We start from the raw sequence: 22,699 nt of genomic DNA, 5'->3' as shown, positions 1-22,699 counted from the left end.
TTGGATCTGTGGATGTTGTTGCAATCCATATTTTGCAGCAATTCTTTCCTTTTGCTCATCACCCCGTCCCTTGTGCTACACACCCGGCCAACTACACCATCCCCAACACGACATACGCGGGCGCAATGGCGGCAAACGAGATCAACCTGGAAGAGTTTGAGCGCATCAAAGAGCTCAAGCTCTTCGAGCAAGAGCGCGCTGTGCTCAACATCTTCAACTCCGCAATGCAGAACCCTACTCCCGAAGCCATGGCTGGCGCTGCTTGTCAGCTTGATGCCAGGTGTCCTTCGTTGAAGGCCGAAGACGACATGCAACAGTACTTGACCCATGTGTGGGATACCACGCTCAACATTGCTACTAGTCCGAGCGCCTCCGACGAGGTGCATGGCTACTTGGTAGACATCCTCAAGGCTCTGCGGCAATGTTCCAAGGGGGTTATTGCCGGCTACACTGTTAGTATCTACCAACTGCCTTTATCGTTGCCACGGACCGATCGGCTGACCATATTCTTTAACAGGGCCGTCAACGTCTGTGGGGAGACCTCCCACTATTTGGTATGCACGTTGAATCAACCTTTATGGGTATGCTCTTCCCCTACGAAATCCATTCCTACTCTATCTAACAAGGTTCTTCTAGACCCAGCTGCCCTAGAAGACTACTCTCCCCATGTCTTACAAGAATGGCGAAACGCGAACAGCTTCGCAGCTCGGTTGACCGGAGCAGGGATCCTCTCCCCGAGCTATCAGGAGATGAACGCTTTACGGATGGTGCTGGAGGAAGATGTCAACTTGATTGACCATGCCGCCCTGAAGGAAAGCCGAGTGCTCGTAGCTTGCGATTGGGTCAAGCACTGCGCCAGGCCCCTCCTCTCGTGGGCGCAGGAGAACTTGGGCTACATGGATGTCCCCGAAGAGGACACGGCCGCCTACTGCGATAACGGCCCGCTCTACAAGGGCCCGCACACCATGTGTCTGCAGCGTTGGGGCTTCTGGATCGAGCGTTTCCAGGCGCTCGGAAAGCCGGAGTCGGGCTTGCGGGACGAGCTCCGAGAGGCCGTTCTCGAAGCAGCGCAGAAGATGGAGACGGTGGAGAGAAGTGTCGCCCACACATTATCGGACCTGCCTACAACGACTGAGACGACAGCCGAGCTTCCGAGTCAAGTCACATCCGATTCTCTTGGTGCCAACCAGGCTGTATCGACTCAGACAGCTGAGCTGCCTACTGGAGACACAGTCAAGTCCCTTAGTTTGGACCAAGCCACAACAACTGAGACAGCCATGCCGCCCACTGGAAGCACATTCGAGCCTTTTGATTTGGACCAGGCTGCAACGGCCGAGACCAAAGATGCCTCTACTCAAGTTACATTCGATCCTATGGATGGCGGTTCGATGGAGTAAGGCCTGGTCAATTCGAGGACTGGGCTAGTTGGAAGACTGGTCGCTTCGTCACTTTGCTCTCTTTACTCCAAACCCTGGCTCAACTTCCACGACTCATGTTATTGTCGTCAAGCAGCATTCTAAAAGACCTAAACCTTCTCCCCTTTACTAATGTCGCAGCACTGGACTTTGTTCCACTCCTGAGCATCTACGTGCTCGGCGAGAGCTGGATGGAATACACTTGAGTTAGGAAGCTTCGAGCGGACTATATGGTAACAAAGAGGGTTCCTTACCTGAAGCAGCTACTACAACTGAGATAGTGACGACCAAGACGGCGAGGATAGACTTGGAGTTCATTTTTTCTTTCGGAAGAGATAATGAAATAAATGAAGTTCTTGGTTTTTATTGGGGGCAGTAAGTGGATTGTGGTGGAGTTACGCTGAAGCCACCCAGAGCACTGTGGAATATTCCCCCTTTTATAGATGATTGTGACACCCAACCTTCGGGTTTAGACAGCCCGAGCACCAAGCAACTCGAGCATGGCCCCCCGACATTCTTCCCGTGAAATGTGATTTTGCCAGTGCGGGGAGAATTTCCTACACGTACCCCGCATAGATAGCTGTGAGATCTACTGCTAGTAGTATCAAAGTCATAGACCAGCCCGGGTGCTTCGGCCCAATTGGCGGAATAGCTGGACAGCGTCCGGCGTGATGGGAAATGCACACTGCGTAAGGCGTTCGACTTTAATGCTGATCAAAGGAACGTAGTCAATGGTATTGGCAACGGAAACAAGCTTTATACCACTAGTGATGATGTTTTCGGGCCTGTTGGTTGTGCTCATGCAGAGACCATCCGCAGCGGGAAGACGAAGGCGGCAAGAGGAGCAGCATCAACACAAATTCCGTAATGATTGCTTGTCTGCTACGGTGTCACAGAGGCATTTCGTCAACCCCTTCATCGGGTTGAATCCTTCGGGGCCTGCTTTCGACCGAGCTGTCTACGGAATTTCTGGGGTAGAGGTCGTGCCCCATCTCTCATGGTTGAGTGAGTAAACTCAACCGGCATTCATCCATTATCCAGGCCAAAAGTTACAATGCTTGGCCATCCAAGACCGAAAGAATACACAGCCGTCGAAGACGAAGAGGCCGCAGACCTTTCCGAGACAGAGAGTTATGAGAATCTCCTTCACAAGAGCCAACGGCAGGCGAGATGCCCCCAATCCCCATGGATCCCGCGAGTACACTGCAATGCCGCTGGCTCCGTCTTGCTAGCTGCCTTCACCGCCGTGACAGTCTTGTTCACTATCAAGCGCACAAACAATATGGGATGAAAGAAGAGGCAGCAATGCCCCCAGGTTCCGCCCGGCGTTCTATACGTCATAACATGCCTGCTACGTGTGAATCGTCTTAGGAAGGCGATGCTTTCCAACAACAGATATTGATACCTTCCTCACAGCACCACTGTACGATATAACCGAAATCCCCTTCATCACCAAATTCGCCGACCACTCCACCGCCCCAAACGCCGACCGCAGAGGGCTCGTCACCACTTATGACTACTACTGGGGCTCGCGGGGGCACGGCTTTGCGCCGTCAGCCGGCGGTGTTTGCGCGCCATCTGGAGCATTGTGTCGACGTGCTGCGGCAGCATCTCGTGTGCCACGCCGATCTGGAGGCGTTTGTGGTTAATTGGCGCGTCGGGCAGGAGAAGCCGTATGCGGACTTTGCGGTCCGCAAGACTTGTGTGGATTTCGAGCACCTGCTGGAGTGGTCTAAAAGGCACAAGGATCCCTCGGCACAATGAGCTTGTAAGTTTGCTTCTTTGTAACAAAGCCACCCCCTTCGTCCCCTCTGGCCTTTTCATGTCAAGACCTCCCTTCTCGTTTCACCGACTGGCTTCGAAATTTCGACTGTCAGTGGAAAGCCATTCAGAAGCCGGAGGGGGCGCTGGAGAGAGAGTCTCCGGACGGCTTGCCCCAGATCACCAATGATACCATTTGGGATAAGAACGGGCATTTCCCGGTCGCGAATCTGACTGGCTTGGGGGCAAGGAATATTGTCTTGGCCCTGCATCATAGTCGTCGTGCATGTTTCTGTCACAGGAAATATCTAGCTGCTCTTCACAATCATATCACTGAAAATGGCCAAACACGCGAAAAGTGTCTTGGTATGAAGCGTAAACTACTTGCTATATAGAGAGCCTGGCAGACGCTCCTTAAGCAATCATCAAGAATATTCCTCTTTCTCCAAATCCTGCTGTGTACGACAGGCAGCCTTATCCCGTTTGCATCCATCCAGCATCGACAACCCCCCAGCCGCCCTCCGCAAGTGGCGGGAAACCGGAACCGATCTGGACCTGCATGCCCGATCTTGACTTTTCTTTTACGTCGTGTCCGACGTGTACCCAGGAGCGAGGTACCCATTGTTCTTCCCGCACTTGCTCGACGCGATCCAGCAGCTGCACTGCCCGACGTAGACCCGGGAGTCGGCCATGGTGTGGTTGTAATCGTTCCAGGCGTTGCCCTGGACGTTGCCGCGGCCGTCGTCGTCCATGTTGCCGCCGCACTTGGCGTTGATGTCGGCCACGGGGACGGAGAAGGTGCTCAGGGTGGTGCGCTTCGGGTGGTGGGAATAGTTGCACCAGCTGTTTGTTGGTTGTGTAAGTGAATAGTCAGTAAATATTACTTATTATAGGTGTACCGAGTTAAAAGAATGCAAGGGGTAGACTCACTATAGACTGGCGCCTTGACCGGTGCAGCGAACCCGTGAGCATGCCCCGTTCTCGACACGAACAGCTATCGGGAAAGTCAGCATAAATCAGGAGGCAGAACCGGGTGTGTTCAGGGGGAAAGAACATACTGGTAGGGCTGTCCCGCGTGTCGTCGGCGACGAGATCACGAATCAGGCACTCGACCCAGTCGGTCACCTTCCCGAAATCATCAAGGCAATTGACCAGATTCCCCTATAAAAAGACCAAGCCCACATAGGGGCACGGCGCGTCAGCTTTTTGTTGTCCAAGCACTCGTTTATCTGCAACAAGCCATTTGCTCGCCTGTCGTGAGTTAGGTAGGTACTTACACCGGGTGCGGGCGTGTTGGACTTGGTCCCTTCTCTTTCTACCAGGAGAGGCCGTTCCGAGCGCGAAGACGCAGCAGCATGATCATCAGCCACTGGGATGCCGGCGACATCATCCTCGTGCGAGGGCCCACGAAGCGTTTGGCAGAGTCTTCCGTGGGGTTCTTGCCACCGCGGCAGATCAGTTGCTTGATCTGGTAATGCGGCATCTGCTTTTTGAGCGCCAGCTCAAAGTCCTAGTCCGTTTCGCACCACCATTAGAACCTCTGCTCAAAATCCCTGCTTACTGGGAGGGTTGAGAGGACCATCCGCAAGGACGGGTGTGAGACTTACTTGGGGTTCTCCGGTGAAGCTGAACTCGGTTCCATTGTCCAGGGTGTAGAAGAACGTGGCGGGGACGATCTTTGTCAAGCCGTTGTTATTGTTGTCTGCCGGAGTGGCGCCGCGTGCCTGTACCATCTTCGGCAGAGCGTGCATGTCTACCGGAGTGGGAATGAAGTCCTCCTCCATGGCAGTCATTGCCTGTGCGACCAGTCCCAGCACGAGGGACAAAAATATCAGGGGCCACATGCTGAAGTCGATGGGAACGCTCTCACCAGTTATTTAACACTGCTTTTCAAGTATGAGAGAAGTCGGAGGCAGCAGACAATTTGTTTGCGAGAGTAAATGATGTAGAGAGAAGGAGAAACAAATTGGTATGCCAACTGTGTCAGAAAGTGGCATATTTATGAGTAGAAGACCAGCGAGTGCAATTCAATGCTATCACCCATGACTGTGTCATGGTGAATATAGCATTGAATACATGTTCATGTAGATGAAGCATAAGTCTGTTTCTTACTTGTGCAAGATGCGCACTCTGTGTCACCCATGTTGTCACATTCAATCGATTGGGCATCTGCCAGGACGAAACTGGTGATGCGCTGACTTATGTTCATGTCAGACGATACATGTATATAATTGGTCTGAAGTCCCAGCAACCCAGATACTTTTAACTAAAATATGTTGGAAGCTGTACAAGGTCGTAACCAGGCGTCGCATCCGTAGCATTTGTAGATCACACTCTACATCGCCAAAGTTATGGGTCCTCCGCCATTGCCAGTCTTCGACACCGGGCGGAAGACGACGCAGCGCTGACCATGTAGATCAGAATCCTGTCCCAGCCGGTGGTTTACCCACTTTCACTAAAATCAACCCAACGCCAATATGTATGTGCCGATCCCCCCTCAAAACTAGCCCTTAGACTCTGGCGGCCACCAGGCTCATGTAGATGCCCCAGAGCAGGCCGATGAAGTTCAAGAAGACAATACGCTTCTCGACCGGGATACAGGCGAAGCTAATGATGCTGGCAAAGGGCCAGATCTTGTACCCCGCCACGATCAGCGGAATGGTCTCGTTGCGGATGTTGTAGCCGATCTGGCCGAGGCCCTGGCCCTTGAGGAAGCCCATCAGGATGAAGAAGGCGACCGTGTTCATGAGCGCGCCCAGCGTGATGCAGTCGATAAACCACTTGGCCAGCGTGTTCTGGATGTTCAGCTTGGGCTTGTTCTTGGCCGACTCGCCCGCCGCGGCGGCGCCGCCGATCTCCACCGACGCCGAGCTGCTGCTGTCGGACATCATCTTCTCCAGCTCGTGCTGGTTCTTCTCGACGTCGTTGGGCGCGACGCGGCGCTCGTAGGCCGGGAAGCTGCGCTCGAGGAACTGTTGCCAGACGAAGTTGGGCGGGCAGGTCAGCAACGTCAAGATGACGAAGCGCAAGAACTGAAGATGGTCGAAGGCGAAGGGCTTCTGGGTCGTGTAGGCCTCGAGGAATTGGGCCAGGATGTTGGACGTGCTCGAGAGGGCGGCCGCGGCCAGCGTCGCTTTCACCATGGCGGAAGGCATCTTGGCGGGAGGTGTGGTATGTTTGTTGGTGGTCGTGGTGGTGGTTGATCCTTGTTTGGCCTGTGCTGTGTCGCTGTTGTTGATCGTAGTTCAATCAATCGGCCGGGAGGTGGTGGGAAATGCGAGGGCGGCGCGCAGGGCGATCTAGCATCGAAGGTTGGGAAGAGTTGGGATGGGAAAGAGCTGGAAGGTCGATCGCTAACGGCGTCGTCGATGAATACTCAGTTGGGAAAGGAGTAGGGCGAAACGGGAGGGGAAGCTGGCAAATTGGCCAGGTCATATGAGTGCAGCGTCTCAGGCGACGGCCAGCAACCGGTTGGCACCAAGGTTTCGGAATAATGTCAGTTTAGTGGAGTTTCGTAGGGATCGTCGTGCTTGGATCTATCAATCTGGAGGGCAGCCAGAGGGCAGCGGGCAGTTCAATTACAGAAACCCCATCGGCAATGTCCAACGGGCGCTCGTGGACGGCCGCGGTGGTTTTTGGTCTCGTTCAGCTATGCGCATTGCCGCGTCACCCAGGTGTCCCAAAGTGTCGCCGGCAAGATTATTTGAGGGTCCTCAGGGCTCGCAGTGATGTCAGAGCGCAACCAACATGGATCTCGCCCTGATCGCGACGGCAGTTGGATCTTGGCTGCTGGGCGGGCCCCCTCTTCTATGCTTCTATGTTCAGCGTTTTTGGTGGGCAGCGTGGGCACCGCAACGCCTGTTTTAGTGCTGTGTGGTGCCTGGGTGGTGCCTGGGTGGTGCCTGTGTGATGCACTGGCCACCCGTTTCATCATCCTTCTGCAGGCTAAGAGCGGCCTACTTCCGACGGGAATTTTAGTGGCTGCTGATGCCGCCAATCACTGCGACCGCGTTGACGATTACTTGCCTACGGAGTAGGTTACTGCTCAGCACAATACAAAACAACAACCAAATGCATTATTTCAGCTCAAGTCAGATCGAAAGATAGCATATTATCTATTAATGAATTTGTTGATTTTAATGTCGTTCCTTCCGTCTTGGCTCGATACCAGCTTTCAGCTTGATTCATTACCAGTTGAACGAATGCGACAGTTCCGTCGGCCCAATCGGAGAGGCCCCGAATACAACATCTACGTTGGTACGCGAAGAGGAACATGACAGAATTAAAAAAAAAAAAAAAGAGAGAGAGAGAAAGAGAAAGAGAAAAGAAGAAGCAGGTTAATGGGTATGTTGAGATAGTGTTGCATGTGGCTATCGTCTAGGCGAGATGGGGTACGGCTGGAGCCATTGAAGAGGCAAAGGCAGTGGTAATCGTGCGCCGTTTCCTGCGCCCATGCGGTGGCATATACTCGGCGAGGTCTCAACGGAGTATCTCGGAGGTAGGGATAGACTATGCCGTTCCAGGTCGTCAAGCCTGTTTTGATGCCAGTTCTGGGACACATCACGACCGAGGCAAAGATTGGCTATAGCCGTGGAAAGCACGTCAAAGGTGCACCCTGCTTGGCGGGCTCATTCCCGAGAATCCAGGGGACAGCTTATGTATGCACCAATGGTGGCGTCATGGCGAATAGGATATTGTCCGTCGTACATGACAGGTATGCCGCCTGGGTCCATGCTTGGGGCGTCGAGTTGCAACTGATATGATTGTTTTCGGCTCAATGGCCACGATAAAGCGGCAAGTAGGCTATTGGAAAGGGCGCCATACATAAAACCACGAGAATAGGCCCCCAGGGCCCGGACTAGGCTTTGGCTTGGGATAGCCTCTCTTGAGACTGCCGGGGCTTGGACACAAAAGGTCCATTCCTCATCAGCTAAGTCAAGAAGCTTTCTGGTATGGTCCATCATTGAAATGAAGAAATCGCGACAAGGAACGACTGTGAATTGTGTTTTCGATTTGGCAACGGAGTATCAATGATCGAGTATAGCCGGGGCCAGCATTAGAACCTCTAGCGGCAGCCTAATACACCCCGCGAGATCACCTTAATTAACAGACCCTCTTATGTATACAAATATTTAGTATATATACTTTACATGTAAATATATATAGACTCACTAAGTCCCTTATATAATGCTTACCAGTGCCTTGTTTATTGTATAACAGGGGTTACTAGATACACCTAGAAAAAAAACCCGACGTAAGGGGCGATAAATAAATGCGGCGCAGCGACACAACCCAGCCGACGTCACAACGACTAACGCGGACTTCCAACCGCGCTTTTATAGTACCTGTAATTTCGTCCTTTGCCGCCCTATATTCACTCATTTATTTCACTATGTCCCAATATTTCAACTGGCTGTTTACCCAAAACAAGACCATCGCTGCGAGCGATGTTAGGCCATGTATAGGTTTCGGCCCTCGTTGTTTGTGCGCTTTATATGAAAACGAAGTAAAACAGATCTTGACGTTGCTTGATAGTGCTCGGCCTTTATCTCGTAGCTAGGCAGCAAAGTACTCCTGCCGGGTAGTGCAGTGTATGGATCCTCCCTGTCTTTCTACTACTCTCTCGAGGACTCCAGCTGTTCGGAGAACCCCTTACTTCGCTGGGGGTTCCACACCACATGTCCGGCCAATGATTTTTTTGTTCCCTAACGGTCGGTCGTGTCCCCCCTAACAACATTATTTTTATTACCCCTCGTCCACCCCCCAAAAGACGTTTAACTACAACCAACCTTCGTCCAAGTTGCCAGCAATGGGGGCGCCGTCTATAGTGATAATCCCAGGAGCCTCTACGCTGCCGAAGCTGTACCAACCCGTCGTCGATGCTGTCACGAAACACGGCATTCCCATCCAGGCCTTGCGTCTTCCCAGCATTGGGTTCAAGCCGGGGACCCCGCCAACCATATCCGATGACGCCGCTTTCATCGCCCAACACATCACGAGCCTCGCCGACGCTGGCAAGGATGTCATTCTCGTCACCCACTCCTACGGAGGCGCGCCCGGCACCCGTTGTGTTCAAGGGCTAAGCAAATACCATCGCCAGAACCAGGGGCTTGATGGGGGTGTTGTAAGGATCGCCTATATGGCGTCCCTGATTCCAGAGCTGGGCCAGCCCGCCTCGAGCGTGCAGGCGTCTCTCCCGCCGGAAAGCCTCGTCCCAACTGCAGTTGATGTTAGTCTTCATCCCTCTCCTTTCTCCGTTCCCAGCCCAAAACTATATGTAGCCCCTGACACATATTAATCCAAAATAAACCGGATTGTCTAGGGAAATGGCTGGATCTACTACTCCAATCTGACCAGATCGGCCCAACTGTCATTCACCGACTTCCCACTGGAGGAGGGCATATTCTGGGCCAAGAAGCTGGTAAAACACTCGGCCGCCAGCTTCGCCACCCCTTTGACGTACTCCGGTTACAAGGACGTGCCGGTGTCGTACCTGCTCTGCACCGGGGATCTCACTATTCCAGCTTGGATCCAGCAGAAGCAGATTGACATGATGGAGCGGGAGACGGGCAGCACCGTGGCTGTGACTCGCTTGGATAGCGATCATGTAGCCCCTCTTAGCCACCCGGAAGCTGTCGTTGACTGGATGTTGAGGTTGGCGAAAGTGAACTGAGACAGACGGGAGCTTCCATTGGACTGGTTGGTCCGGGTGCGCGAGGTCTAGAGGCGTTTCAATTCATATCGCGAGCTGCAAAATCGGATCGTTCAGACTTCCGCGATCGGATTTCACTTCAGACGTATCAGAAACTGGCAATGTGGCGACCGAAGGCCTACAGTGAGATGACTCCATGAACCCGTTGGGGGTGGAAAGAGTAAAGTACTCCTAGATTGACACATCATGCTATGAAACCTCCAAATCACTCGCCTCTTTCGAGCCCGTGTTCATCATGACTACGACCGACTGACCTCCTGCGCTTACCAGGGCAGTACCTCGCCCCTGTAGTGGATGAATTTTCCTCCGTGAGTCTCTTTAGTTGCTTCTTCGATTGCCCGTACTATCCCATCACACGACTCGTCTGGATCATCGGGCGCCCGCGGTAGTCCGAGAAGCCCAGCGGCCCTGCTGCCCATGTCGGTATTGGGGAAGCCCGGATCGGTTACGAAAGCGGTGATGGGTTCTTCGGCGTTCATTCTCTTGGTATACCAATGCACCATGGCCTTGGTCGGTCCGTAAGCACCGTTGGGGATAGGAGGTTGCTGTCTGTTGATGTCTGAGTTAGCCGTCACGTACGTTGTAGTTAATTGATTATTGTTTTGTTTCCATGCTTACTGCGCGTTGGTTAGCAGGAACTTTCCTCTCTGGATGACATTCGGGTGCAAAAAGACAGGAGGAGCATACCCCAAGAGAACCAGCGCTGGAACCCATTGTGACCCATCTGGGATTAGGGGAATTGCGAAGCAGCGGCAACACAGCCTGATATAGCCAAACAACACCGAGAACGTTGGTGGTAATGTGTCTTTGTAGGTCCGATGCGTTCATGGCGGACACGACGGGGTAGACTTCGGATATGCCAGCATTTGCCACGACGATGTTGACCGAATCGATTCCGTGTTACTTCTGGAGCGTTTGCACGGCCTCCATTGCATCTGTCTCCACGGCCGAGTCGAGTTTGACGGTAATCAGTCGGCTTCCTTCCCCTTTGGGCAGGTCTTGCATTGTCGCAGTCGTCGCGCCGCTTGGGTCATGATTCGCTGCGATAACGACATGGTCGGGTTTGGCAAGAAAACGCTGGGCAATACCTCGTCCTAGACCCCGGCTAGCACCGGTAACCAGAACTATAGTAGGAGCCATTTCGCGAAATAGAGTGAAATCAGAATTGAGTGAGGAGCGATGGGGGGTAGCCAATTCCCCAAGACGATGGAGACCATGCTTAAGTTAGCTGTGGAAAGGTGGAAATTTCCCGGGGATTTGGTACGGCGCTGTTGGCGACTGAAATGCGCAGTGTTGATGGCGTAATATCGATCTCCTTCTGTTAGCTGCTCCCACGATGCAACATAATACTGCAAGGGGTTCAGTACGATGCAACCTGTTGGTTACCAATGGGGGCCAACATGCCTATTGAAAGCTGTATCAACACTGCCAGGCCATCACCAACGGCATCCCTTGCAGACTAGTACGAGGCATTTAATTTATGCACTTACCCTCAGCAGCACCGAATGGCCCAACACCGATATCGCGGTGAGTTCACTTCATCACCAGTACCGAGTAACTTTGATTAATTGTAGGTCGCCTGTTGCTACCCATAGAAGTTGCTTGTGCCCACAGGGAAACAGAATCAAAACCCAGGCCGTGGGGAGCTTCGGCCGGGTCAAGTCAGATATATCGCATCAGCGATAACTCCACCAAGCGACATCCCCACAACTATTGGAGACACACTCATGCTTGGAGGCTCGACCGTATGACGGGAACAGCCTGGATCCCAGCTTTCTTGGAAACGACGGCCAGGAGCAGGGCGAAGACTTAGCCGACCTCGTAGACCTGCTGGTTCGAAGAAACATCCTGTATGTCATAATAAACTTCCGCCTCCATTTCACTAAACGCGCCCATCACCCCTGGCCAGTAGTCAATAAACATATCAAGCTCCTCGCCCGTCTCTCGGTCATTGTCTCTGGGGAATACTTCGATCCGGCCACTTGGGTCATCGTGATTGGCATCCGTGACTGTCAACAGCACAATTCCCTGTTGCTGGTCATCGGTTGCTGCAACATCAACATCGGGTAGTTCATCAAGGCTTCGAGTGATGCCAGGTGTCCCCTGGCTGTTGATAATCGGCGCGTTGTTGAGTATAGGTTGTACATACGCATCAACTTCAGGTATGTCGGCGCTGGAAGCACCGACGCTTTCTGGCAAGTCACTGGATGCTTCGGGTGGTAAGGAGTAGCTTTCTAGCCATTCCTCCAAGAGCTGCTCCTGGGCTCGCCTGATTGCTGCGCTGACCACGTCCTGTCTCGATGCCGAGGATTCCACCTCAAATCGTACGCCTACATTTTCTAGCTCTTCCTGGAGTATCCGTGGACCGTGGTCATGTGCGTATAATCGGAACTCGGAAAGGTCCTCTGACAGGTTGGGATCGATGTACGCCAAGGAAGGCGCCGGCGCTCCCGGAAATAGGAGATCCCATATTTCGAACCATTTCTGCGACTCGGAATACTGTGGCTTGGACTTTCTCGCCAGGGCCAGCCGTGTTTGGTGCGAAATCCATTCCGGTACGGCGGCCTCCCTGAAGGTGCACTGTTGCCTTAGATGGTCTTGGTACGGTCCGTCGTCGACGAAGACAGTTTTGCACCGTTCACAACGATGGTTGCCGTTATAATGATTCCTTCTCAGGTGCTGTTTGACACGTGGTATACCGTCCAGTTTCCGCTTGAAACAGTCTCGGTGTCGACGGGCGTTGAGTTTCCAGAATGGGCAGGCAAGGAACTTCCGCCCAGTATCGCAATAGGCAGTTCTCAACTTCTTAGGGAGTCGAATGTTTCCACCATCATCCTCATCTTCTTCATCTCCCCCTTCTCTATCCCTCTCTAGTGCATTGCCTCGCTCTCTCTTAGGGCGAATCGATCGGAATGTCTTTGGGTTCCCAGGGTCACTTGCTGATGTTGAACTCTCATCCTCTAGACCTTCAGTGTTATCGGTGGACAAGCCTTCCCCCGAGGAACATTCTCCTAGCGTCAATATACCCGGTCCTTGGCTATGCCCAATGAAACCTTCTGTCGAGGTTCCAGTCAATCGAAACCCGGCTAGGAGCTTGGCGCTGACGGTCCTGATGACCAGGAACAGCTCATCCTCGAAGTGTGGATCTTCTAAGTTTACCAGGTCATCGTCCAGATCTGATAACGACAGCTCATCTGACTCAACTGAGCTTTCCTGGGCTTCCGACAATGCCTCAAAAGTCGTATCCAGGCTTGGTATATCATCACCGAGCTTGTTATCTTGGGCTGGTGAACTTGGAAGTGAGATGATGGAGGTTGAATCGTTAGTCACCATTGGTGCATCGGGTTTGTTATCGTAAGACAAGTCGGAGGCATAATCCATCAAGGACGTGGCCTCAACAGACTCATACTCCTTTTTGAAAGAGTGCTCGGGCGTTTGTTCTCGGTCAACTACCTTGGCTGAAGCTGAGATACCAGTTCCACAATGAGGGCAAGCTCCAATCAATTGCGATGTAGTTGGTTTCTCTTGTATTTGATCCGTCCTGCATGGTTCGCGACTGGATGCTGTGGTACTTTGACGAGACTCCTCTATATCCCCACAATGTAAGTCCTCGGGTGGGTCAGATGTACCCTCTTGCGACGAGATACCAACACTTGATGCACTCTGAGATGAAGCATGTTCATCATGTTTTTGTTGTGGCCATTCGCTTGTGTTTTCCAGGGGACTTGGGGTATTGCGTGAAGGAGGCAAGGTATTGATGCTAGCAAAGAATTGTGCCAGTTTGGAATCGCTGATGCCAAGTGAGAATTCTTCTCGGTGGTCCAGGCTTGGTGTCACTACGGGAGATCGACGACGGTATTTAGTGGTTAGGGAAGGCGATTTGTGAGACTTGGGCTTTGGTTTGGTACTGGTTTCCACTTCCAGGTCTGTGAAATTCTTATAGGTGGAAGGCGAGCGTGCTGCAAACCACTGGAGTTTCCTATCCTGATCTAGAACCTTGGAGATTGGAACATTGAGGATAGAGGCGGTCTGAACTAGTACTACTATATCTTTATGGGAGAATCTTCCCAGCGATAAGTGAGTATGATCTTCAGAAGGTGATGCATGGGATCCGTGGGACGCGGGTACCGCATGTGCGGGCTCTTGGGAATAGGGTTTCCTAATATCGAAGTCCTGTGGATGAATTCAAGTTATTCCACGTACATCAGCTGGTATCCAGATTTACCACACTCTGTTTCAAGTGGTTGACCAGTATCGACAAGAGGGGAAAGGGAAACAAATAATTTACCATTGTAGTATTAGATGAAGATGCCTTAGGCGCCACAAACGCTTCTCGGCATTTGAAACATCCATATGCACCAGGAGCATGGAAATAAAGTGAAGAAAGTGAGTTGTGATGGCCTACCCCAAACGAGTCCCTTTCGTGGATCAGCCACTTCCCAGCGACGTGGCGCGTTCAGGCTGGGAGACAGGCCCTGCCTTGTCCGCGTTCGCGAAAAGCACAATTGAAGCCCTTGCTGGAAAAGACGGTGCATCCACAGCACTGACCATACGAGTGAAACTCACGTTTGTCGTGTGAGCCTTGGTGACGAAATCTCACCGAAAACACATCTGTGTTATCAGCTTTTATTGGCTGGCGATCGAAGGCTTACATCCAATGTCACCTGTCTATCGTTACAGAAGTGCGGGGTGAAGATGACGAAGAAGGCTGTATGGAAGTTGTCTTCACATATCCGTTCCTTGGCAGTTAGGCGGTAGGGGTTGCCTCGTTATGTCAGTTCTATCTGAAATGAATATCTAATATGGGATATCTATGTAACTGCCTGAGCAGTATCATGCTCTCGGTGCTCATCCTTTTACTTATTATTATGCAGCTAATAATAAAAGAGTTGTTGAAAAGAATGCGGGTATACTTTTAGTGATGCTATTGCTATAAATAGAAAGTATCAATATAGAACACACGACGCTAAAGCTTCGTCACATTCAGATTCCACTTTCTGGCACAGCCGCTGTGGAGTTTGGCCCCCCAAATCGCGGAGACCATGCCCTACAATGGCCCAATAGTTTAAGGTAGCGGACTGCAAGCAGCAGGCACCGAAGTGCCACCCGCTCTTCTTTTACCAGGCTGCCTCACCCCGCATCTATAGATAGATGTCTGCTCTCCCCCATCTCTACTGCATTCCCTTACGAGTACGACTATGGCCGATCCTCTCAGCATTGCATCGGGCATCGCCGGGTTAATAAGCCTGACCTTTGAGATCACCAAGCTGAGCTACGGGTACATATCCGACATTCGATCAGCCCACACCACGCAAAAACAATACCTGCGGAAGTCTCGGCCTTGACAGATGTGCTCCTCCGTAGCGAAGAGGCGGCCCAGGCGCTTGAAGCTGAGGAGATATCGCCAAACCGGCCTACGCACCTTTCTAAAACCATCGTCGATGACTGTGCTAGAGAGTTAGACAATCTCCGGGCCGAGCTGGCCAAGCCCACACCGACTATATTTTGGCCAATCAAGGAGAAGTCATTGAGGAAGCACATCGAGGAGCTGCAACGCTTCCGGAGCACCTTTTCGGCTTTCCTCACTGCCCAGACCCTCGCCACAGTGTCGGCGACGCATCGCGAGGTCACGCGGCTGGGCCAGCACCAGACTCAAAAAGACTTGCTGGACTGGATCGGAAACCCGACTGACAGCTCAACGCCTACCCCGGCACCCTTGCCAGGTACCGGAGGATGGATTCTGAACACAGTGGCATTTCAGAGCTGGGCTCAGGGGTCCGGGCCTCACACTCACCTTTGGTGCCATGGACCTCCAGGTGTGGGAAAGTCTATGCTTGCGTCTGTTGTGCTGCAACACCTGATCGACAACCTCGAGGATGACTCTTTGGCTGTTTTACGTTTCTTCTGTGATTTCCCCAGCCGGAAGGCCCAGACGAAAGAAGCTATTTGGAAGAGCCTGTTGAGCCAGCTCATCACACAAGGGCGACCTCCAGTCCTTCAGGCTCTCGACACATTCCGTTCGAGCCTGGGAACCACTCGAACAATATCACTAATGGAGCTCTCCGACGCCCTCTATGAAGCCTGCTCGATTCAGCAGGTCATCTTGATTTTTGATGGGCCAGATGAGCTGGAGAGCCCAAAGGACATCAAGGCCATACTGCATCCATTCGTGAAAGCGTATTGTCGGATCTTGATGACCAGCCGAGACCTGCCGGAGATACGAGCCGCTATGCCCATGGCCTCGATACTGGAGATAGCCGCCGATTCGGACGACTTGAAGACCTACGTGAATTACCAGTTCCAAGAGCACGACATGGAGGATATATTGGTGGATCACCCCGAACTAGAGGCTGAGGTGATCAACAAAGCGAACGGAATGTAAGATGCTCGTCAACCTGCAACTCTTGTGGTATTATATTGTGCTAACATGTGCCTAGATTTCTCCTCGGCAAGATTCTAGTCCATCATCTTTTGGAGTTGTCCACGGTCAAGGAGATGCGGAAAGAAATTCAGGCTTCTCCTATTCTCCTTGAGGAGGCCTTTGAATCCAGCTTGAAACGCATCGATGCACAGTCCAAGTCTCACAGCACACTTGCCCGTCGTGTCATCAGCTGGGTTGCTTCAGCTGAACGGAAGCTGCTGATGTCAGAGTTAGTCCATGGCCTGGCCACGGAGGAGGGAAGCAATGTGATCGACAGCGAGAACTTGCCGTCGAAAAAGACCATTTTGAAAGTCTGTGGCGGTCTTGTGGTCATGAATCCTCAAGATGAAAGCATCTCTATGGTGCACACCACTGTTTGGGTTTGGTTCCGCAATCGAGATCCGGTTCAAGCTCACGAAGATTTAGGTCAGGCCTGCATGAGATATCTGCTTCTCGAACCTCTATCTAAGGGGCCAGCAAGTAACGCGGAGGAGATGGATGAGCGCATACGAACCCTACCGTTCTTTTATATGCTGCCAAGCATTGGAGAGCCCATATCTCACTTGAGGAGACTCCCTCGTCCGAGGGAGCAAAGCACGCCACATACGACCTTGTCGACATACTGTTGGGCAGTGCGCCCCATGCAGCAGCCGCATTCCAAGCCGCAAACTACGGCGCAAACATAAAAGATGTGACAACAAGAGAATCAAGCTTTGACTCGATGCCGTCCGGTCAAACCGCCGTACACTTTGCAGCATTCTGGGACCTTCCGAGCCAGATTGGCAGCCTTCTAGAGAGGTCCTTCGACGCAAACGCCGTGGACTCCCAGAACTGGACACCCTTGCACTGGGCATGCTTCGCCCAAAGGACCGATGCTGCCAGAGCCCTTGTGTCCGGAGGAGCCGAAATCGACGCGAAAGACTCGGTCGGCTGGACGGCCCTGTTCTGGGCCGCCCTACGTGGCAAAACCGACATTGTCGAATGTCTCCTGAAGGGCGGGGCCAATCATCTAGAGCGGGACAAACATGGATGGACGGCGTTAAGATGGGCCACGGCCAGGCATCAGGAAGAGGTGGTAGCCATGCTGCTCAAGCACCATCTGCGGAACCGGCATTGTGACCCGCAAAAGTCGATCCCAGGACCGCTCCGGGATCTGACCGTGCAAGATGCCCTCCGATACGTCGCCAAGCATGATCATTTATCTCATCCGCTACAGGTTATCCAGGAAATGGGTGAGCAAGTTGACGGAAACCCAGATGACCTGTACACAGTATTGGCGGACGGCAAGGCAGATATCAACAACCTATGGAGAGAAGGGCACTTCGACCCGCCCGTTGGTAACGTCTGGCGGACCCAACGTAAAGGGGAACACCGGTTCAATTTCGACGGCTACATCTCCCACGTCGAAGGCTCATACGGCCGCATGGCGGCTGACGACTGGCGCGCAGGGCTCTTGCACCGAGCCATACGGGACGAAAACCTGCCGGCGATGCGTCTTCTCCTGGGCATGGGCGTCGACGTCAACAACGCCAAGTACACCAGAAGGCATCTCCACGCCGCCGCCGGTCGAAGCGATCCGCAATTCGCCGCGCTTCTTCTCGAGCACGGCGCCGACCTGGAGGCCCGAGACCACGCCGGCATGACACCGCTGCACCAAGCCGTGCTGAACGGGTTCGAGAAGACGGCCGAGTTGTTGCTTTCCAAAGGGGCCGACGCCAATGCGCTCACCGCGCGGGCCCGGTGGAACTCGCCGGGCCAAAGGACGCCTTTGATGCTGGCCTTGGGCCTGCGCCGCGAGGAGTCTAGCGATTGCGACCAGATGGCCCGAATGATCCGTCTCCTCCTCGACCACGGCGCGGAGATCAATTTTCGCAACGAACATGGAATCGGGGCAATCCACTACGCCGCGCAGACACGAGACCCAGTGGTCATACAGCACATCATCGATGCCGGCGGCGACAGCACGGCGCTGGACGGCCACGGCTGGACCACCGTCCACCACTTCGTCTACTACTACGACGACATTTGTGTGCGAGATGACGAAGGGTCGCCCCTGCCCGGGTATGCTATCAAAAACGGACTAGAGCTCCTGCACCGTACGTGCGGCACCGAGTACCTCAGCCGCCCGTCCACGAACCGGAACCTCGACGGCCAAGAGGCTCGCAGCCCGATAAACTACTTCCGACGCAAGTCTGGTGACCAAGAGACTCAGGTCGCGGCCACGCCGTTGGCGCTGGCCCTCTTCGTCGAGGACTGGGAGATGGCGCATGCGCTCGATCAGCTGGGCGCGCGCCTAGAGACGAACGGAGACCTGGATCATGCACTGCCCGAGGCGGTGAGGGCGTTACAGCCCGCGATGGTGGAGCTGCTCGTTCGGCACTGCGCCAAGGTAACCTCAGAATGGCCGTGGCCGTTGGGGCTGGACTCCATCGAAGGAATGCGGCGAGATGATACCATCACCTCTCACACAGTGGCCAGTTTCAAGGCCATACTGCAACACCTGACCGTAGCAAGTGGCGGCGTGGACGCCAACTCGTGCTTTGCAGAGCCGCTCGATCGCCTCGCCGCCCGCGGGAACGGCACGCCCGAACTCGCGCAACTAGCTTTGGACCAAGGGGCTAACTCATACCAGCCCAACTCGGAGGGCCTCGACGCTTTCACGATTGCGGCGTTGAACGATAACGTTGACGTCTTGTGGTGTTTCTTAAGCTATACTCAAGAACATCCTAACGACAGCCACTGGACTCGGCATCTAGACCCCTGGGAAGATTGGAAGGGGGCAGACGATGGGGTAGTCATGGCCCAGGTCGGCAAGGCCATTCGTGCATCTTCACCCCAAGAAGCTTCAAGCATTACCAACGGGGACACCACCTGCAACACAACTCATACTATGGATGGGCTGCTATTCCAAGCCATCCACAATGGTAGTAGCAGATTTACCCAGGCCTTGCTCCAGGAACACCAGGACATGAGCATCGTTGATGAGCACGGCCGTCACCTCACGCAAGTCGCGGCCATCGGAGGCCACGCCGCCGTACTCGACGCGTTGATCCTCGGCGGTGCCGACATGCATGTCCTCGATGACGATAAGCGCAATCTGCTACACCTCGCCGCGGAACATGGCCATGCCCAAGTCCTCGCCCTCCTACTCTCCCACGGATTGAGCCCCGAGGACGTCGACGACTGCGGCTTCCTGCCGCTCCACTGGGCCACTAGCGGAACCAGAACGGAGGCAATCCGCATCCTGCTCCAAGCGTACCCCGAGGGCGTCCTGGCTCAGATACGGGCCGTTCCCGAATCCCTGAAGTTTCATTTCAGAAGATACAACCGCCATCTAGATCCGAACAGCGAGAGCGGCTGGGCGCTCACGCCGCTCCATATTGCCGCCATGTACGGCAGTCTCGATACGGTGCGCATGCTTCTCGAGGCCGCCGAGGCTTCCGAAAGCGTGGATGTCGGCGCGCTCCTGCGCGCGCGGACCGACGCTGTCGGTTGCGAGTTGCGGAACAAAAACGGCGTGCGCGAGACGAATAATGCGGGGGTGACGGCATTACATGTCGCCTTGGGCACTAAGCCTCTGTCGCGGACGCCGCGGGAGATGGCCGAGTTGCTGGTCGCCAGGGGTGCGGATGTGGCGGGCGTGGCGGACCATTTCACGCTCTGGGATGTCGTACAGTTCGAGGAGTCTCCGGAACTGTGGGATCGGTTGCGAGCCGGCATGAGCGTGGAGGCCGACGGGAGCGAGCGAGTAGCCACGTAAAAGTCATTGCAGTGAGTACCAAAAGGAAGAAAGTATATATACGATAATATGAATAAGCTCTGCCTGGCGATAGGAAACGCGGCGAAATATATACACTGCAGAGATCTAATTCATCCTTTTCGTTCAAGCCTATTCGGCCACGGCACCGCCCCTGATCTAATTATACAAGCAACGAGAGAAAAAGAAAAGTAAAGTGGGGAATGAATGGAACGGAGGAATTAGAACGTAGGCGATCCTATTTCCTCCCCGTAAGACTTGACAATGAATGCCGAAAGTTCCGCTTGCCTCCCCACTCCTCCCTAATACCAAGTAGGACTGTTCGGCCAGTGCCGGAGCATGGTGTCGACCGCCTGCGTCCACTCGTACTCGAAGCACTGCGCGAGCTGCTCGGCCTCCTCCTCGGTGGGCGAGCGGTCCTGCCACATCTCCTTGCGCCAGGACTCGGACGAGGCGTAGAACCGGATCAGGTCGCTGCGGGTTTATCATGTTTTCTGATCAGTAATCGGCCAACACACGGGTCATAGTAGCAAGATATACGAGAAAGGGAAAAGCAAAATTTAGGGAAACGAAGCGAGAAGAAACCTACTCCTCTCGCATCTTCACCAAACACAACCACGCCAGGTTCCAGCTCCGGTTGCTCTCCGGGTCCGCCAGCACGCGCCGGCGCGCCCTCGCTGACGAGCTCGGCGCAGAAGGGGTAGTTGCGGCTCAGCCCGCGGAGCTCGGTCAGGAACTGGCCGCTCGTGGTGACGTAGTAGGTCCAGGCCTGCGTCATGGGCGCCTGGAAGGCGCGCGAGTCCTCCTCGTTCTCGCACGCGGCCGCGGCCCGCTCGATCCGGCAGAGCTCCGTCAGGGTGTTGACGCGGTGGGTCTCGAGGGAGTCGATTTGCTGCTGGATGGAGGACTGGGGAAGGGGCGGATGGTTGGTTAGTCGGTGGACCGAGAAGGTAGGGGAGAGATATGTTGCTTGGTTGTGGGTAGTGGGGGATGAGTGGCGTAGGGAGATACTATATGGGCTCGGTACGTACATGTGATGGCCTGGACTTCTTGCTGCCTCGACTACTGTGATGGTGACTTCGAGACATACTGACTGAGGCGGAATGAGAATCGGACGATGAGTAGAAACTGTAATATAGTATAGCAATTAGTATAGATACCGGGGTAAATACCTCAGGGGCATCCTTTACCCTTAATGAATATTTCCGCAACTCGTGTGAGCAGTACTCGTGTTTCTCGTTTTTGTTTTATCGATCGTGTATAGTCGTTCTTTTATATCCACTGGGTCCCGCTGGTTTATATAGCTCGTCGTCGATGATCTGGAACGTTACTTTGCTTGGCTGCGAGGTGGTTGAGGGACCTTCCGTAGCCATGGAGATTCGAGATACTTATATTTCCTTTTGGTGGTTATCTTAAGGCGAGTGACTTTCATGCCAACACTAGGCGCATTCTCCACCCCCTGAATGACCTCCGTCGACGGTACACATGGAACCCGTGACTGACTGAGCGTATCCAAATCCTGACTGTGCTTCTTCGTTCTGAGGCCCCACAGGTTCATAGTTGAGGCTTCATCTTGTCCCTCTGGTCATCGGGTCAGATGACGAGTAGGTGCAGTTCCGTGTCGGTATACCCCGACAATGAAGGTATGTGACATCTACCGGCTATGCAATGTGCAAGTGATGCAGGAACGAAAGAAAGAATGAAGGAAAGGAACCCGGGACCTCCGTCAACGGTTAGATAATCAGGGTTGTAATAACCGGCAGCTGGTAGAGGGAAGATTACGAGAGCATGGTATCTATCTCAGAATGTCCACTATAGAGGCCGTGTTCCAAGGAAGTAAGTATGCAGCCGACCACCGTGGCCACAGCTGGTCGAGGAGAAGTCTCTTGCCGCACTCGCTAATGGGTGGAAGGCTATGGGATTGTACCGAAAACTGGCCATGCCCGGTAGGGCTGCATGGGGGTTGCTTGAACATCCCGTCGCGGCAGCGGAGAATAAACGAGCTTCAGTAATTCTTGAATGGTCCAGTCGCGGTGGCTGGGGCTGGGGCTGATGTAGGATGACGAGGATGACAACATTGGCGACGGCGTGATGATACTAGATGCTTAAATAGATGACCCAGACAGAATCCGGGAACGACGAACCCGGTTCGCATTCTGGAAGCTAGCCAGATTGGATCACGAGAAAGAAAAAGGGAAAACGCCATTGCTTCTAGAAGACTGCTGGAACATCTGGCGAGAACCATTTGATTGGCTGGTGTGCAAGCCTGTTTAACGGTTGCTTACAGAACATGGAACTTATTTTAGGATATATGTCAGTAGAAAAGGGTTAGGTAATGCTGCAGTCCAGGAGACCAGGGTCATGGTAAGCGACCTCGTACAAGGTCGATATAGTAGCCGATCCTAGATTTGGGGGTGTTAATCACCCTGGTCGCTGGCCAAGAGCCCCCATTGGTGGGTGTTTTCTCGGTCACACTGCCTGCTTGCTGACTGAACATGCCCAAAAGTCAAAATACCTTTTCCTGAACTAACGTATTCTTCGTCTTCGACAGTGCGCTGTAGATGAGTGGCCTGTAGAGGACCGACCCAATGAGCAATTCCCGCAGTAATACTGTAATTAGAACTGGCGACAGG

General features: G+C 53.5%; 9 protein-coding genes across 9 annotated transcripts; 4 read left to right on the top strand and 5 right to left on the bottom strand.

Moving 5' to 3' along the window:
• Nucleotides 1-125: 125 nt before the first annotated feature.
• On the top strand, nt 126-1,397 carry PG997_010004 (uncharacterized protein; the record flags this gene model as incomplete). Its single annotated transcript, XM_066814319.1, has 3 exons — nt 126-452; nt 518-581; nt 637-1,397. The coding sequence occupies 3 exons, from the start codon at nt 126-128 to the stop codon at nt 1,395-1,397; spliced, it is 1,152 nt and encodes a 383-aa protein (XP_066666281.1).
• A 1,530-nt stretch (nt 1,398-2,927) lies between these two features.
• PG997_010003 (uncharacterized protein) lies at nt 2,928-3,179 on the top strand (the record flags this gene model as incomplete). Its single annotated transcript, XM_066814318.1, has 1 exon — nt 2,928-3,179. One exon carries the CDS (start codon nt 2,928-2,930, stop codon nt 3,177-3,179), a length of 252 nt encoding a protein of 83 aa, XP_066666280.1.
• A 578-nt stretch (nt 3,180-3,757) lies between these two features.
• Nucleotides 3,758-5,020, bottom strand: PG997_010002 (uncharacterized protein; the record flags this gene model as incomplete). The annotated part of the gene is made up of 5 exons (XM_066814317.1): nt 3,758-4,019; nt 4,107-4,170; nt 4,235-4,337; nt 4,454-4,659; nt 4,738-5,020. 5 exons carry the CDS (start codon nt 5,018-5,020, stop codon nt 3,758-3,760), a joined length of 918 nt encoding a protein of 305 aa, XP_066666279.1.
• A 666-nt stretch (nt 5,021-5,686) lies between these two features.
• PG997_010001 (uncharacterized protein) lies at nt 5,687-6,331 on the bottom strand (the record flags this gene model as incomplete). The annotated part of the gene is made up of 1 exon (XM_066814316.1): nt 5,687-6,331. One exon carries the CDS (start codon nt 6,329-6,331, stop codon nt 5,687-5,689), a length of 645 nt encoding a protein of 214 aa, XP_066666278.1.
• A 2,654-nt stretch (nt 6,332-8,985) lies between these two features.
• PG997_010000 (uncharacterized protein) lies at nt 8,986-9,849 on the top strand (the record flags this gene model as incomplete). Its single annotated transcript, XM_066814315.1, has 2 exons — nt 8,986-9,405; nt 9,499-9,849. The coding sequence occupies 2 exons, from the start codon at nt 8,986-8,988 to the stop codon at nt 9,847-9,849; spliced, it is 771 nt and encodes a 256-aa protein (XP_066666277.1).
• A 302-nt stretch (nt 9,850-10,151) lies between these two features.
• PG997_009999 (uncharacterized protein) lies at nt 10,152-11,028 on the bottom strand (the record flags this gene model as incomplete). The annotated part of the gene is made up of 2 exons (XM_066814314.1): nt 10,152-10,437; nt 10,793-11,028. The coding sequence occupies 2 exons, from the start codon at nt 11,026-11,028 to the stop codon at nt 10,152-10,154; spliced, it is 522 nt and encodes a 173-aa protein (XP_066666276.1).
• A 669-nt stretch (nt 11,029-11,697) lies between these two features.
• On the bottom strand, nt 11,698-13,221 carry PG997_009998 (uncharacterized protein; the record flags this gene model as incomplete). Its single annotated transcript, XM_066814313.1, has 1 exon — nt 11,698-13,221. One exon carries the CDS (start codon nt 13,219-13,221, stop codon nt 11,698-11,700), a length of 1,524 nt encoding a protein of 507 aa, XP_066666275.1.
• Nucleotides 13,222-15,086: 1,865 nt separating this feature from the next.
• On the top strand, nt 15,087-20,069 carry PG997_009997 (uncharacterized protein; the record flags this gene model as incomplete). The annotated part of the gene is made up of 4 exons (XM_066814312.1): nt 15,087-15,124; nt 15,190-16,266; nt 16,326-16,671; nt 16,851-20,069. 4 exons carry the CDS (start codon nt 15,087-15,089, stop codon nt 20,067-20,069), a joined length of 4,680 nt encoding a protein of 1,559 aa, XP_066666274.1.
• Nucleotides 20,070-20,368: 299 nt separating this feature from the next.
• Nucleotides 20,369-21,099, bottom strand: PG997_009996 (uncharacterized protein; the record flags this gene model as incomplete). The annotated part of the gene is made up of 2 exons (XM_066814311.1): nt 20,369-20,509; nt 20,656-21,099. 2 exons carry the CDS (start codon nt 21,097-21,099, stop codon nt 20,369-20,371), a joined length of 585 nt encoding a protein of 194 aa, XP_066666273.1.
• Nucleotides 21,100-22,699: the final 1,600 nt, after the last annotated feature.

The sequence above is a fragment of the Apiospora hydei genome (genome assembly GCF_038363865.1).
Source record: "Apiospora hydei strain CBS 114990 chromosome Unknown utg000007l_segment0_segment0, whole genome shotgun sequence".
Lineage (NCBI taxonomy): Eukaryota > Fungi > Ascomycota > Sordariomycetes > Amphisphaeriales > Apiosporaceae > Apiospora > Apiospora hydei.
This window is presented reverse-complemented; position numbering and strand designations above follow the sequence as displayed.